At 36.6% G+C, this 16,451-nt stretch overlaps 1 protein-coding gene across 1 annotated transcript in view; it reads right to left on the bottom strand.

The window, feature by feature from the left end:
- Positions 1-14,194: 14,194 nt before the first annotated feature.
- Positions 14,195-16,451, bottom strand: part of RBP1 (retinol binding protein 1) — a 37,104-nt gene continuing 34,847 nt past the window's right edge. The window contains exons 3-4 of the mRNA XM_051985640.1: positions 15,100-15,201; positions 14,195-14,469 (exon numbers count right to left, since the gene is read on the bottom strand). Coding sequence (XP_051841600.1) covers positions 14,416-14,469; positions 15,100-15,201 — 156 coding nt within the window. The 3' untranslated portion in view covers positions 14,195-14,415. The remainder of the gene's footprint in view (positions 14,470-15,099; positions 15,202-16,451) is intronic.

Raw genomic sequence — 16,451 nt, forward strand, 5'->3', positions numbered from 1 at the left:
TACATGATCATACATATAAATCTATGTGCATGTTTATACACATATATTTATACACACACACACACATACAGACACACACACATATACACACACAAAACCTTTCTTTGCTCGGTCTGAATTCAAGGCATCAGCAAGGAAAGGAATACTTAATTTCACACAGAATTGGGGGGTAAAGGGGAAAGATACTAGGTGCTATAGAGCAAAGCTTATTAAACTTTGAGTCAAAACCCTATATAGGGTTATATAATTGAATGTGTGTGGGGGGTGTCACAAAATTATGATTTATTATCAGTAAATGTTATACACACACACACACATATAGAGGGGCGGGGAACAGAAAGAGAAAGAGACAGAGAGACACACACAGAGAAAGATGGAGACAGAGAAATGTGTGCATATATATAAATGATCCATAAAGATTTCTTGGGGGGGGGGGGGGAAGAAAGGTTGCAAGTAGAAAAAGTTTAAGAAGTTCTCTTATAAAGCTGAACTCTATGGAAGAAATCCATAACTGTATTATCTTAAACCTTTAGAATTTAGAAATATGGTTCCTAAAATACCTTCCAGAAGAAAGTCAGGTTTTTCATAATGAAGCCGGGAGCATCAAAATGATTCTTATAAATGTAGTTAGAATATGTTTCTGGAAGTGAAAAGCAATTATCTTTTTGCATAGCTGAAGGCATGCAAGGTAGCCCCCCTCTTCCCAGATTTAGCTATTGTTTTCAGTTAATGTGAATCTCTCCTGTTGCTGTCCAGAGACTCCTCAAATATTAAAGATCCAACTGTTTGTCATATTTTTTTCTAAGGGCAGACAGAGGATGAGGAGATAATCTAGTAAAAAGAATACTGAATTAGGAGTCTTGGGATATACTTTTGACTCTACTTCTAGTCAGCTATGCATTCTTGAATAAGCTTCTTACCCCTTATCCCCAGAGGCTTCATATGTAAAATCAAGGGGTTGGACTATATGATGTCTTGATCCCTTGAAGCTCTAACATCTTATTTCACAGAAACTCAAATATAAAAAAGAGATCCTACAATCTACTTAATCTAATCCACACTTGAATAAGCATTTCTTCTATAATTAATGGTCTTCCAGTCTTTTTAGGAAGACCTCTGATAAGAGGGAACTACCTAAGAAAGCTCATTCTGTTGTTGAATATCTCTAATTGTTTGAAATTTTTCCTCACTTCAAACTTAAATCTATCTCTTGCTCCACTGTTCCTGTTTCTAACTTCTCAGAACCAACAAAACAACTAATACCTTTTTCACATAGCAGGTCTTCAAATAAGAAGTGCTTCCCTCAATCCTTAACTCAATTTTCTTTAAAAACAAAAGCTCCCAAGTTTCTTCATCTTATTTTCATATGTCCTAAACATGAAGTTCTTTACCACATGAAACCACAACTATGGACTGACCAGGACAGTTTTAGTCTTTCCTTCTCCTCCCAAGTCCTAGATACTATACTTACCTTAGAATAAGGGATAGACTGGATCCATGATTTTATTGATATAAGGAGCTCCTTGTGGAGGAAATTCTCTGGGTCATGTAGGTCAGCACTTTCTACACACTTTTTAATTTTAGGGAATTCTCTGGAACATTGAGAGGGTAAGGGACTTGCCCAAGATCACATGTATAGAATTCTGTAAGAGGCAGGATTTGAAACTGGGTCTTATTTGCTTCCAAATTAGTTCTCTATTATAACACACTATCATATTTCTTTTAATACAGCCTAGTAGTGGTCACATATATATTGTTAGCTTATGCTGATTTTGCAGCCTAATAAATTCACAATGTGGTTTTCTAAGTAACTACTTTCTCACAATTCCTTCTCTATATTATCCTTGCAAAGGTGATTTTTTTTTGAACCCTTATATGAGAACTTACATTTAGCTTTATCAAAATTCATCTTATTAAATTAGGTCTATTGTCCCAACCAGCCAAGATATTTTAGATCTTGACTTGGTCAATAAAAATCTTAATGATGACTTTTTAGCTTTGTTTCTTTCATCTGGAAATTTGAGAAGGATGTCATCTATGCTTTGATACAAGTCACTGTTAACAATGTTAAACTACACAAGGCCAAGTTATTTGAGTCTTTTCATTAGAAACCAAGGTTCAAATTTATACCATATCTTTAATGGCTACTCTGTTAGCCAGTTTCTAACCCACCTCCATCACTTAGCTTACAACTTTCCAGTTTTTTCCATAATAACAGTATTAGAGATTTTGTCAGATCATCTGTCAATCTGGTAACTGCCAAAAAAGGAAATGGGATGAGTCATCAATAAGCATCTTAAACAGTATTGCTATTATGGCAGTCATTATGTTAAGTGAAAGGATTTAAAGGCAAAAATAATGCCTGCTGTGAAGGAACTCACTTTTCAATGGTGGAAATAATATATAAATAGATATGCACAAAACAGACAGAGAAAATTGAATGTAATCTCAGAAAGGAAAATATTAATTGTTGAAAGTACTGGAAAAGTCTTTCTATAGAAGGCAGAATTTGAGCTGAGTCTGAAGATAAATTAGTGAAGCTAAGAAGTAGAGGCAAAGAGGAGGAAAGTATTCTAGAAATGGGGAATAGGGAATATGAAAATCAGAAATGGAAAATGATACGTCATGTTTGAGGGATAACAAATAGACTTGTGGGAGCAGGGCTGTAAAGCCTAGACCTGTAAAAGGGACGGAAGTAAAAGAAGACTAAAAAGTATGAAAGGGACAGATTATCTATCAATCAATCAGAAAAGATCTTTAAGTGCCAAACCAGATTTTATATTTGATCCAGGAGATAATAAGAAGACACTGGAATTTATTGAGACAAGGAGTGAAAAATGACTGACACTTGAGAAAAATAATTTCATAACTGAATGAAGAATGGATTGAAGTGAGGATAGACTTGAGGTAGAGAGACTAATTAGAAGGCTATTGTAATAAATTCAGATAATAAGTGATAAGAGTCTGAATTAGTGTGTGGCTATGTGAGAGAAGAGTATGGGATATATTTGAAAGAAGTGAATCCAGAAAACACGATTTAGCATAGGTGGATTAACAAGAGAATGAAGAGTAAAGAATGACCTCAAAGTTGCAAGCCTGAGTGATTGGGAAGATTATAGTATCTCCCCCCCACCCCACCCCCAATAGTGTATTTTATTTTTTCAAATACATATAAAGAGAGTTTTCAACATTCACTTTTGCAAAACTTTGTCTTCCAAATTTTTCTTCCTCCCTCCATTACCTTATCCCTCCCCAAGATGGCACAAAATCCAATATAGGTTAAACATCCAATATAGGATTTCCATATTTATCATGCTGCACACACAAAAAAAAATCATATCAAAAGAGAAAGAACACATGAGAAAGAAAAAAAAAAGGCAAGCAAGAAAACAACAACAACAAAAAGGTAAAAATATTATGCTTTGAGCCACATTTAGTCTCTGTAGAGGGCTGAAACTCTTGAGTTGTTTGCACTGAGGTCAGTTCAAGCATGTAGGGCTAATTACTGATTAGACAATACTCTAAAAGCATATGCTTGGAAAATGGTCCTTCCCACTATCCTGTGCTGGCTTAGTGATTAGTGTATACAGAAGAATGTAGGAGGGACTAGGGGGTGGAGTAAGATGAGCCAGGGTCACTTTTTGCAGAGACAAGGGAGAAGGTGGTTGCTTAGATTCTGCTTCCATCCTGTTCAATCCTGTGTCTAAAGACCAAGAATAAAGATTAAGGACTTTTGCTTATCCTGACTCTGGCTGATTCTGGGGTGTCTGGGGTGCTAGGTGTGTCATCACAAGTCTCCATATTTCTGTCTCTGAATGAGAGTAGCACTTTTCATCCCAATTGGATGGAATTGCCTTGTATCACCTCATTGTTGAAAAGAGTCAAGTTCATCACAATTGATCATCACATAATCTTATTATTGTTGTGTACAGTGTTCTTCTAGTTCTGCCCACTTTACTTAACATCAGTTTGTGTAGGTCACTCGATGCCTTTCTGAAATCAATCTGTTTATCATTTTTTATGGAACAATAATATTCTTACATTCATATACCATAACTTATTCAACCATTTCCCAACTAGTGGGCATTCACTCAGTTTCCAGTTCCTGGCCACTACAAAAAGGGATACTACAAACATTTTTGCACATGTGGGTCCTTTCCCCCTTTTTATGATCTCTTTGGGATATATACCCAGAAGAAACATTTGCTGGATCAAAGGGTATGCATAATTTTGTAGCCCTTTGGGCATAATTTCAAATTGCTTTTCAGAATGGTGGAAACACTTTACAACTTCACCAATAATGCATTAGTGTTCCAGTTTTCCCACATCCTCTTTAACATTTATAATTATCTTTTCCTGTCATCTTAGCCAAAGGATGATGGTATCCTTAACAGTAATAGAAAGATGGGAAGAAGGAAAACAAATTCTCTTTTGGACATGTTGAGATTGGTTACCTACATGACATATAAGTGGAAATGTCTAGAGTACAGTTTATTATCATGATACTGTAGCTCAGGAGAAAAACTAGGGCTCTATCTGTTATGGGCCAGAACTCTGAAACAAAGATTCTTACACAAAATGTTAAGTCAGTGGAATTGAAAAGACAATGGTTATCTAGTTTAGTGTGGTGATTAATAGTTCTATAGTTCAGTACATGTACTTAGTACTTAATAGAGTTCCACAAGATTCACACCTATGATAATATAATTATAATAGAGCATATAACCTGGGCCAAACTCAGTCAAGGGGGACTGAGAGACAGATCCATTCCATCCACCTTTGTAGTGGCTGGAGGCTGAAGCACAAGCCTTCAGACTCAGAGCCAGACCTCACACCACTGTGATGGCTGGCCTCCTGCACATCCCCCACTGAGACCAAGCTGGTCTGAAAGGCTCTCCAGAAAGCTGGCTTGGGCCCCAGGCAAGAAAACTAGATTGTGAAGGAGATAATAAAGGACTGGGACTTTAACACCTGTTATTGTTTCCTTTCTTGAGCCCGGTTAGCTTTCTTAGAGGCCTATTTCTCTCCTTGGTTCCAAGAGCTCCTGCTGCTAATCCTTTGCCTCTGCCAGCTGCAGCCTCCAGCCAACACAAAGATGGAAGATGGAATCAATCTGTCTCTGGGCTTGTCCTCTCTGACTTGTGAATCTCCCGGAGTGAATCCTGGTTGAGCCTCCTAGCTTATATAGGCTCTCTTAAAGGTGTGAATCTAGTAGAACTCTAATAAGTACTAAGTACATTAGTGAGCTAGAGAACTGTTAAGTACCCTGCTAACTGACTTAGCACCTTGTAAAAATCCTAACATCTATCCATCTATCTATTTATCTATTTTTTTTCTTTCTATCTAGGAATCACCTATAAAGAGAAAATTGAACCCATGGGATCTAATGAGCTGACCAAATAGAATAGTATAGAATCAAAAGAGATGGGATACTAAGACAGAGACTTGACAGATGCCCACAGTAGTTAGCATGAAATGGTTAAAGAACCAGCAAGGAAAATGAAAATTATATGAACAACAACAACAACAACAACAACAACAACAACAACAACAACAAAACAAACAAACAAACAAACAAAAAAAACAATAAGAGACCAGTTTCATGAAAAGCCAAAGTGGAGAAAATATCCAGAAGGAGAAAGTGGCTATCAGTGTCAAATAATACAAAGAGGTCAAGAAGAATAAGGATTGAAAAAGATCATTATATGACCTTGTTTCAAAGGTTTTCATAGAGGCACGGAGAGTGGAAGAAAATGATTCTTGCTGACTGCAGACCTGGCTTTCTAACAAATGTGCCACCTACCTGCCCTTCCTAAACTTAGGCAATCTATAAAACAATAAATCAAGCCTTGATTTATATCATTTGCTATTTCTGAGGTATAAGTGCTCACATTGAAAATTTAATAATCGATTCTAGTAAGTTGGAATCAGTTCTAACATGCTACTGCTTAGCTCTTAGTTTTTTCTTCTCCCTGTCAAATTCTTCAACTTTCCATTCTTCTAGGAAGGTTTAGATTCCATCTTGACTCTTTAAATGCTTTTTCTTCTTTGTTTTCATAGATTCTTCTTTTATTTCCTCAATAGCTTAGAGAGTAGAAAGGTTTTCTTTGAGCTCTTTAGCCTTCTCTTGTAGTAAAAAGACCTGTCTTTGTTTTGAGTATAACTAGCAGTCACTTGGCTCACACAGAGCAGTCCCCCTTTTTTTTTATATTTGCTAGAAGTGAGATTCCCAAGCTACTTGTGAATCTTCTAGTAGCTTTAGGGGAAAATTTTTTTAAAATGTTTTTTGGGGGTGGTTTTCAGCTCTGAGGTTGCTATTCTCTTCATCATGTCAACCTTAATTGATTTCCTATTATTTATCTTGCTAGCTTTTTACCTTGTCCCATCAACTGATTTTCTTTTTTTTTTTTTTTAACTAATTTGCTTCTCATTCTTTCTGCTTTGAGTCCTGTTTAGGTCTAGATCTATGATCTTGTTTCAGCTTGTGCCCTTCCTTTCATCTTCCCCTTCATTCCTTCTATTTGAATCCTATTCTGCAAACCCTTCTCCTTGTCCTTTAGCATGAATCTTATCTTCATTTTTAGTCCCTTGTCTACTATAACAAGAATCCTTCTCTAGGAGAGACTAGATTTAGATTAAAAGAATAATAAAAAATTAAAGATTCTTTATTCTGCCCTGGTTTTGTTATTGTTGTTCAGTTCTTTTCAGATGTGTCTGACTTTTTGTGATCCCATTTGGATTTTTTCTTGTCAAAGATGCTCATTTTGCAGCTCATTTTGCAGATGAAGAAACTGAGACAAACATAGCTAAGTGACTTGGCCAGAATCACAAAGCTAGTAAGTGTCTGAAGCCAGATTTGAACTCAGGAAATCTTACTGACTCCCAGCCCAATTCTCTGTGCACTATGGCATCCCCTATGCCCTCGTTTTATAGCTAAGAAAATTGAGACCTTGAAAAATTGTGTAATTTTACTAAGAATTTAGAATTTGCTATTACCACAACTACTTAAAAGTAAAGTAGGGTTTTTTGAGCTCTTACAAATATTACAATGCTTTTGAGTGGTTCATGTTATTATCCTACTCAAAGAACCATTAAAATTTTCTAAAGAAAAATAGTGCAGATTTCTAGCATTATAACTCAAGGTCATAAAGTGATAAAGTCTTTATTTGAACAAAGGCCAGCTGACTCCATAGCCAACCTTCCTCTGAATCATCATGCAAGTTTTTCCAAATTTTTTCTTCTTTAAATCACTCTCTGGCTCTCAAAACTTCCAAATCTTCCTTCTTTCACAATGCCTTCTTTTCCTCCTCCTCTGCTTTGTCCTTGAGCCCAAGTTTTTCATCTACAGATGAAAAGTAGATAGCAGCCAGAAAGTAGAAAGAGTACTTGAGATTATAAGAATAAGTTGGCTTCATTTTAGAAGACTTGATGGAAATTAGATTTCAAGAATTTCACAAGAAGTGTTCTTAAACTACACCTTCCCCTAAAGAGACCTCACCCACTTGGTCTCCACCCTAATAACTTCCTACCTGAATGCCTTTCAATCTACTTTTTCTCCCAAAGCATCCTACACTCAGAAACAATGATCCATTGTCTTCCTCAAATACTATTTTGATTTTTATTGGTTACTGTTCCAGAAAGCTATTTTGAGTGACTTTAGAAGAAATAAAATCCCTGTAAGAGAAGGGATTGAATTTTCTACAATCTTCTTCCAGATATTTATTGCTCAAACATTTGGTCATTGTTTGGGTCCTTGATTGGCTCAGAGTGACAGTAAATACAAATTGTGTTTGTTTTGATGAGCAACTCTGACCCTCATATATATATATGTATGTATATTTGTATGTATGTGTATACACACACAGAGAGACACACACACATTTTCCTTTCTTTTTTTTCCAGGTTAAAAAAAAAAAATCATTCTCTGTCACTAGTGGGTGTAGCCTTAGTCAGACAGACCTGTTAAGGATCTTAGCTTAAAAAGGCCAAGGTAGCCTACTGCATTTAAAACTGCATCTCCAGTTGTCCTGATCTACATCTTGCCACTGGACCCAGATGGTTCTGGAGGAGAAAGTGAGGCTAGTGACTTTGCATAGCCCTCTCCCACTTAAATCCAATTCATTTGCATGTCACAGTATTATAGTCCTGATTGTCATAGAACTCTTTAAGAATGAAGGAGGAAACAACCACAACTTAATCATTGGAGTCATGTGGTGGAAAGTACATAGGATTTAAATCAGAGAAGTGGATTTAAATTGCAGCTCAATGAGTCACTTAAGATTTTGGGAAACTAGCTCAACTTTTCTGATCCTCAGTTTATTCCTCTGTAAAATAATGGATTTGAATTAAATAAATGTTACTATGTTCTCCCTCAAGTTTAAAATCTATGATTCTGTGTATTATACTGCTTTGTGGAATCTCTTAAATTGATATTAACTTTCCATGTATTTTACCAAACAGTTTTCTACTCAGATCCAATCATTATATGGAGTTGGGACATGATTCTGTCTTCCCTGATCACAACAATGTCTGGTTAATTTTTTTTCTTAACAAATCTGTGATTTATTTTGAGAATTCCTGGTGAGGAAATTTCTACCACGATACCATAGCACCTTAGAGAATTGTCTGACCACTAAGAAGTTAGTGACTTGCCAATATAATTATATGTTAGAAATGAGGCTTGAGCCCAGTCATCCTGACTCCAAGGAGGTTTTCTGTCAGGTACTTCATGATGTCTCTTGTTCTGTTTAGATTTTCTATACATTTAAGGGTATGTATGTGTGTGTGGGTGGTATTTTATCATGCCCTGAATTCTAGGACAATGAGTTCCAAAGTGAGGACTCAGTCCTCCTGGGAGGGCCTATGGAATGATCCCAAGAGGTTAGCCGTCACTTGTAGAGTCAGAAGATGGTTCTCTTTCCATGCTTCCTATTATAATCATTGGACCTGTCTTCAATATAATTCCACTATTCCACCTTATCCCTTCCTGTGGGATAGGGTGGGGGGAGGTTACAAGACCCAAACTCTGCTTTCCTGTCCTAGAATAGTTAGTGACCTAACTCAGTTACCAATAGCTCTGTAGGCACTTTAGGAATATCCTACCATTACATCATCGTCAAACATACCAACATCCCACTCCTAGAATGAAGTGGGAAGAAGTTCTTCCCAGAATTCCCTGAATTAAATACTTACTCATGTAGAAGAAGTGATTTACTCAAGATCACAAGTAATAAAACTGATATTTAAACCTAAATTCAATATTTTTTTCTACCATCTGAATGAAAGGTGATCTAATCCTTATATCTGGCTAGTGAGTTTTACCTAAGACAAACCAACTAGGTGAGAGAGTATTGGTTTTCTTGGAGGTTCTCCCTCTGTGTTGAAAGGGAATCTTTTTCTATTCTAGCCTATGAAGCTCTCCTGATTTAATTTGTGCTCTTTGTTCTTTGGCAAAGCTTAGATGAGATACACCTTGGGATCAATGAATAATCAAAATGTTCTCCAGGATCTTCTGTCTATTCTACTATAATTGAGACGAAAAAGAAGATTCATGTAACCATGGGAATAATTCCCCAAAATTCAGGTTCATGGTAGAACAACAAAATCACAGAATCATACGATGCTATAGATAGAAAGAATCTTAGAAATCATCTTATTGTTCAATTCTTCCAGTGTGGTCCAGAAACCTCTGAGGATACTTTAAACCTTCCCAAGATCATAGCTATTTTCATAATTTCATAAAATATCATGCTGATATTTAAATTTCTAATACTGCAACTATGAATAGATATAACCCATATCTTGAGGGTCCTCAACAACTTTTTAAGAATGTAAAGGAGTCCTGAGACCAAAAAAATTGAGGGTCACTATATTAGAGGAACATCTAATCTGTCCAGTATACCCCTCTTATTTTAAAGATAAGAAAACTGAAGCCCTATCTCTTATCTCTGGCTTCTGTGCCTTTGCCCAGGTTGTCCCTCTAGGTATCACTCTGTAAGCATCTTTTCCTGTTTTTATCTTTCCTTTCCTTAAGGATGTTTCTGTCAGCTTAAGTGCTAGATGCCCAACTGCCCATGAAGTCTACCTTGATCTCTCCAGATAAAAGACTTTTCAACTTTTCTTAAAGCATTTTAGATCTCCTAAAAATTTAGAACTAGAAAGGGCCTAAAAAATCATCCAGTCTAATACCTTTCATTTTGCAGATGAGTAAACTAAGGCACAGAAACCTGGTATGTTTGAGCCAGGGCTTAAGATTCTGTTTACACTATTCTTCCCAACTTCACTTTACTTTCTTGTATATTTATTTGTGTATACTCTTCAACTCCATGGCTCCATTTGCCTCTCCTTAGACCTTAGGCCATTTCAGTTTCCCCCATTTAACCTACATGAACTGGGATAGCTGTCACTGAAGTCCTTCTCTAGCCCTGTAACCAACATACTTTCCAGCTCCATAAGCCCTTGTTACCGTGAACCTCCTTTCTCTTCACTTATTCTTCCCTGTATGAATATGTCTTCTACTTTTTCCTTCTTTATGTGCCAAAATTTACTTGTGGCCTCTTTTCTCTCCCAATTCCCTCAACAAAACCTGGGCTCAGAGAGAGATCTAAACCACTAGATCTAGAGATCTCAGAAGCCATGTAAAACTAACCCTCATTCCCCACTCCATTCCCATTTTATAGTTGGAGAAATTGAAGTGCAGTGAAATGCCCAAAGTCACCCAAAGATTAGAAATATGAAATGGGAATTGAACTCAGGTTTTCTGATTCTAAGATGAATGTCTATTCCATTGCATGATACTTCTTAAGATCTGTTATCACTCACTGATAAATTTAAATCATCGTGATATCTCTCCCATGGGATGTTACTACTTACACAGAATCAAATTTTATGAGACTTCATTAAAATACTTTCAGGCATCAGGATAAGGAATTTTTTGTTTTGTTTTGTTGGATGAATGAATAAGAAACATTTTTAGTGCTGTTGAAAACAAACCACATGGAACGATTTTCAGTTTTTGCCTTACACCCATCAAATTGTCAAAGACAATGAACAGAAACAGTGTTGGAGGAAAGTGAGAAGTTAGGCACATGAATACATTGTTGTTATATCTCTAAATTGGGTTAGTGGTTCTGAAAAACAACTTTGAATCATGTAACAAAAATCACTGAACTGTTTATACCCAGTTCTATATCCCAAGAGATTGTGGCAAAAAGTTCTCCTATATAACAAAATATTCATAGTTATAGCTACTAGAATAAGGTAAGTGTCCATGGTTTGGGAAAATTGTGGGAAATGAATTCAATAGAATATAATTCTAGCTTAAGAAAAGAGAGCATACACTACTACATCTGTATCCCAAAGAGATCATAGAAGAGGGAAATGGACCCATGTGTGAGAATGTTTGTAGCAGCCCTTTTTGTAGTGACAAGGAACTGGAAACTGAGTGGATGCCCATCAGCTACGGAAGATGAGCAAGCAGATTTCAGAAAAGCTTGGAAAGACTTACATGAACTGATGCTGAGTGAAACAGGTAGAACCAGAAAAACACTGCACACAGTAATAGCAAGATTATGTAATGATCACCTATGGTACACTTACCTCTTCTCAGCAATGCAATGATCTAAGACAATTCCTATTGGAATGGAAAATGCCATCAACATCCAGAGAGAAAACTATAAAGATTAAATTTGGATCAAAGAATAAGATTTTAATCTTTTTTGTCTGTATTTGTCATTCTCATTTTTTTTCCTTTTGGTCTGATTTTTCTTGCATAACATGACAAATATGGAAATATGTTTAAAAGGAGAACATGTATTTAACCTATATCAGATTGCTTGCTGTCTTGGGAAGAGAGAGGCAAGGGGGGAGAGAAAAAATTTTGGAACACAAAATTTTACAAAAATGAATGCTAAAAATTATCTTTATATGCTTCAATTAATTGCAATAAACCATCTTGATTTGAGAGAACAGAAGATGAAATATTTCTAATTTTAGTAGAATTATGAAATATTGCATGTATTGTGAGATTCAATAGATTATCAGTTAGTTTTGTTTATCTTTTTTCTTTGTTACAAGGGAATGTAAAATGTGGGTGGGTATATGGGGAAATGACTATAATGTAAAGAACAGCTAAAAAGCAGCAACAAAAATAGAAGGAAAAAAGTATCAAGTAGGCAGCTGCCCATATTCGTTCTCTTTATATATAGCCTTTATATGGCTAGTCTTGCCTGAGATTTGGTCAGGATCTTTTTACAATGAAATTATTTCAGATTTATGAAATCTTACCAGCTAATGTTAATTTAAACTTCAAAAGTACTTAGTGTTTCTTCTGCACCACTAACTTGTAAAGTAAAGATCCCTGGTTTAAGTTTTTGTTCAGTCAAAAGTATTCCTTGAAGAACGGTGTGATGTGATGAAAAAAAAAAAAATAGTAGATTTAGATTTAAAGGACCTGAATTCAAATCCTATTCTCAGTACCTTTATGATCTTGAAAAAGTGTCTTAACTCATTTGGGCTTTAGTCTCCACCTCAATAAAATAAGGGGACTGGGCTAAATGATTTTTAAAGTTTTTTCTAGCTCTAGGCCCAGCTTCTTAAAATGTGGCTTACAACCTCATACAAGGACTTAGAACTGAAAGTGGGGGTAATTAAGTCATGATTTATTATTAGTAAATGTTTGATTTTCATACTTATATACCCAGAAAAGATTTCTCAGCAAAAAGGGGGTCATGCATAGAAAGAGTTTAAGCACCTTGCTCTAGAGAGAGATATAACATCTCCAACTGGGTAACTGACTTTTTTGAACTCTTCTCTCTTCCAGACTTCCCATTAGTTTGCAAACTCAGTGATTCCTTGACCCTTCCCTCACACTTACCATCTCCAATCTGTTGCCAAGTTCCATCGTCCCTTCTATGAATGACTTCTCTCCACTCACACAACCTGAAGCAGGCCCTCCTCACCTCACTCCTAGATTATAGCCTGCTGGTGCTCTGTCTGTCCCATTCCAGTCTATCCTTCCAAAGCAATCTTCCAAAATCCAGGGTCTATCTGTGTTACTCTCTACTCAACAAATTTTAGTGGCTCCGTCTCACCTTCATGACAACTACAAAATCTCCACATTTTAAAGCCTTTAATGATCTTGCCCCTTCCTTCCTTCCTTCCTTCCTTCCTTCTTAAATTACTTATACTTTGAATTCCTCTATGTCCTCTATGATCTATCAATACTGATCTTAATGTTGTTTTTAGAACATGATATTCAACTGCTCAAATCTGCCTTTCCCATGCTTAGAATGCTTCCCTCTTTAAATCTTCTTCCTGGCCTCCCTGGCTTCTGTAAAGATTCAGTTCAAACCCTCCCTTCTGCAGAAGACCTTTCATAGATCGCTTCACTGCTGAAATTATATCCAGTTTACCATTTATGCATATATATATATTCGGAAACTGACAGTTAATGATTTTTACTAAGCACCTTAATTTACTAGATTTCCCCTACTATCCAGAGGAAACTGAACTGACCCAGGAAATCAGAATCAGCCAAGCAGGCTCCATTCCTTAAGCTGGGGACATCAGAAATTCCTCACAGTATTCACATGCTGAATCTGGAACTCCCCCGTTACTACCAGAACCAACTCAGACTGGCTCATGTTGACCCCCCAGCCCAGTGACCGAACCTGATAAAGCCAAAATCTGCCTTCTGAAAAACAGCCTAGCCCAGGGATAACCTGATAAGACTACTATGTGATCACTTCCATTCCCTAGTCTGTGATTTTTAATCTTAATAACCTGATCAGATCACTATGCAAATACCCTCCCACCTTGTGATCTTTATAATCCCTGCTGCCTAGGCCCACCCCCAAACCCAGTGCTAACTGTGTTTCCATGTGTATATGTCTGCTTTTTTAGGAGGAATAAGCCCACAGATACAACCTAACTCTTTTTTAGACTGAACTCTGGAAAAAAAGTTGATAATACATATCTCTATACATACATACACATATACATGTATAACACTTGTATGCAGGTAACTGCTTGCATGCTGTCCCCTCACCCCGCATTTGATTGTGCTCTTCATGTCCAGGGATTGCTTTTGCCTTGATATGTATCTCTACAATTTAGCAGAGTATGGTGCATAATAGACAACACAGTATTCATTGACTGACTGAAAGACAAAGAAAAAGCCATATACAAGAGAGTGTTCACTTTTTCATGTAAATATCTGGCAGTGATAATGTTTATTTGTAATGATTTCTTTTTTAATAAAGAAAATATGAAAAAGATCAAGGGATAGACTCTGATGACAGGTGCATTAGGATGGTTAGGCTCTCTAAGTGGTCAGGAATTCCTGGCCTTCTAACAGCAGGAAGTGATGGGGGTCAGGTGGACATTTCAGTTCTGCCCTTCTTCTGGATGCAAAGTTCACTGTACCTTCTTGAAGACTTGCTTGCATATGACACCTTGTACTCTCATTTCCTGGAAAGCAAATATGATGCATAAATGCCATTATTGCTGTTGTTCCCATTTTACAACTGAGGCTCAGGAAATGAAGTGACATGCTCTCAGTTTTATGTAATTAAGTAATTAAACTAAGATTTCCACTTCCAAGACCAGTGCTCTTTCACTTTTTTTTTAAAAAAACAAACAATCCACAGCTTTGTGGGCCTTGTGTTGTATGCCCAGTGAGGCAGACTTTAGAAAACAAGGAGAAAAAAGCTTTTTCTCCACCTGATGCAATCTCAGCTCTTTTGCTCTCTGAAATTCAAGCTGTGCTAATTTTAGTTTGCATTACACAGTAATCATTAATATGTCAGCTAGGGAGCCATACAACCTGGCCTCTGACACTGAACACACTTGGATTAACTAAAATTCCATTACAGAACACAAGTTTATGTATTTCAGAATATATAAAGTGAACATAATGAAGTTGAAAGTAGAGTTAATGTAATTTATCTGTTACCTGCCTGGGTTCCCTACTTTAAAGACAAAATGCTGGATTTCTCCCCATTTCATTCTGGCCATATACCTTGTGACAATTGCTAATGCAGGAAGAAAAAACAAAACAGAACAAAGGACAGTTACTTAGCCTTTGCTTCAGGAACATACCAGATGCAGTTCATTGCCTTCAATCCATTGTGTCCACCCTCGGCCTTCCTTCTCACCTTTCTGCACACACAGGAGTTTGTCACCTTCCCAGCTCACCTTGGTCTGCCAAACAAACACAATGAGTTATATGGGGGTGAATAGAGGACAGAGCTATACTGTGGTTCAAGTGTCCCTTTTATCTACAGCTAAAGTCAACTTCATTAAAGGATTCTATAGCAAGAACACAAGTGGCCATTCTAATTGCCCTTCCTAATTAAAAAGTCTAAATCACTAAAAAAAAAAAAAAAAAGAAAGAAAGAAAGAAAGAAAGAAAGAAAATAGGAAGTGCTCTTAAAATTTCATTAAAAAAAAATTAGCAATAAGAAAAAAACCCAAAAAAACAAGTTCTTGCTGCTGGAGGTTGACCACCTGATGATATGCAAAAGCTGAGGAAATGGAAGTATCACAGGGGTCAGAGAAAAATTTCCAAACTTTAGTATTAGCATTAGCAAGAGGATGTGTGTGTGAATAAACAGCCAATTAGTGTTAAGGTTATTTGTATTTTTCTTGCATGGTTGCCAGAGTTCACCTTTAGTCGCTTTGTTTAGCATTCATTTAGTATCTAAGTGTAAGATACTGTGTTGGACACCAAAGGGCAATGGGGATTCAGAGACAAGCAGGGCAAATACTTAACTTATTTCTAGTCAAAGAAAGAAGCTACTACATGTTTACAAGTACCTTTAAGGAATGAAGGCTAAAGAGCAACAAAGAAACAACTCATTTAATAAATGACACAATAGGAAGTAACAATAGAATACCATGAGAATTTAGAGTAAAAGAAGATCACTTCCAGTTGAAGGAACAGAGAAGACTTCATGGAGAAGGGGGCATTAGCTGGGACCTGAAGGAGGGACAGGATTTTGATAAGTAGAAAAGAGAGGGATGGGTATTTCACTGCCTACTGAAATGGCCATAAAATAGAAGGTACATTATTAGAGGGATGTAATGGAAGTAAGAGGTGAAATGGATAGAAAGCTGTGCCTGGAACCAGGAAGACTCGTTTTAGTGAGTTCAAATCTGACCTCTGATATCTCTTAGTTGTGTGATCCCATTTGTCAAAGTTTCCTCATCTGTAAAATGAGCAGGAGAAGGAAATGGCAAATCACTCCAGTATATTTGATAAGAAAATCCCACAAAGGTTCATGAAGAGTTGCACATGACTAGACAACAGCAACAACAGAAGTAAACAAGAAATGAATTTGAGCGATGTTTGAGCAGCAGAGAATTTTCACACTTTCCCCTGAGAGTCTCATTTCCCACACCACCATCCCATTTTTTAAAAATGGGGCTAACTAACATGGCTACTTATGGAA

The sequence above is a fragment of the Antechinus flavipes genome, chromosome 3 (genome assembly GCF_016432865.1).
Source record: "Antechinus flavipes isolate AdamAnt ecotype Samford, QLD, Australia chromosome 3, AdamAnt_v2, whole genome shotgun sequence".
Classification (NCBI taxonomy): Eukaryota; Metazoa; Chordata; class Mammalia; order Dasyuromorphia; family Dasyuridae; genus Antechinus; species Antechinus flavipes.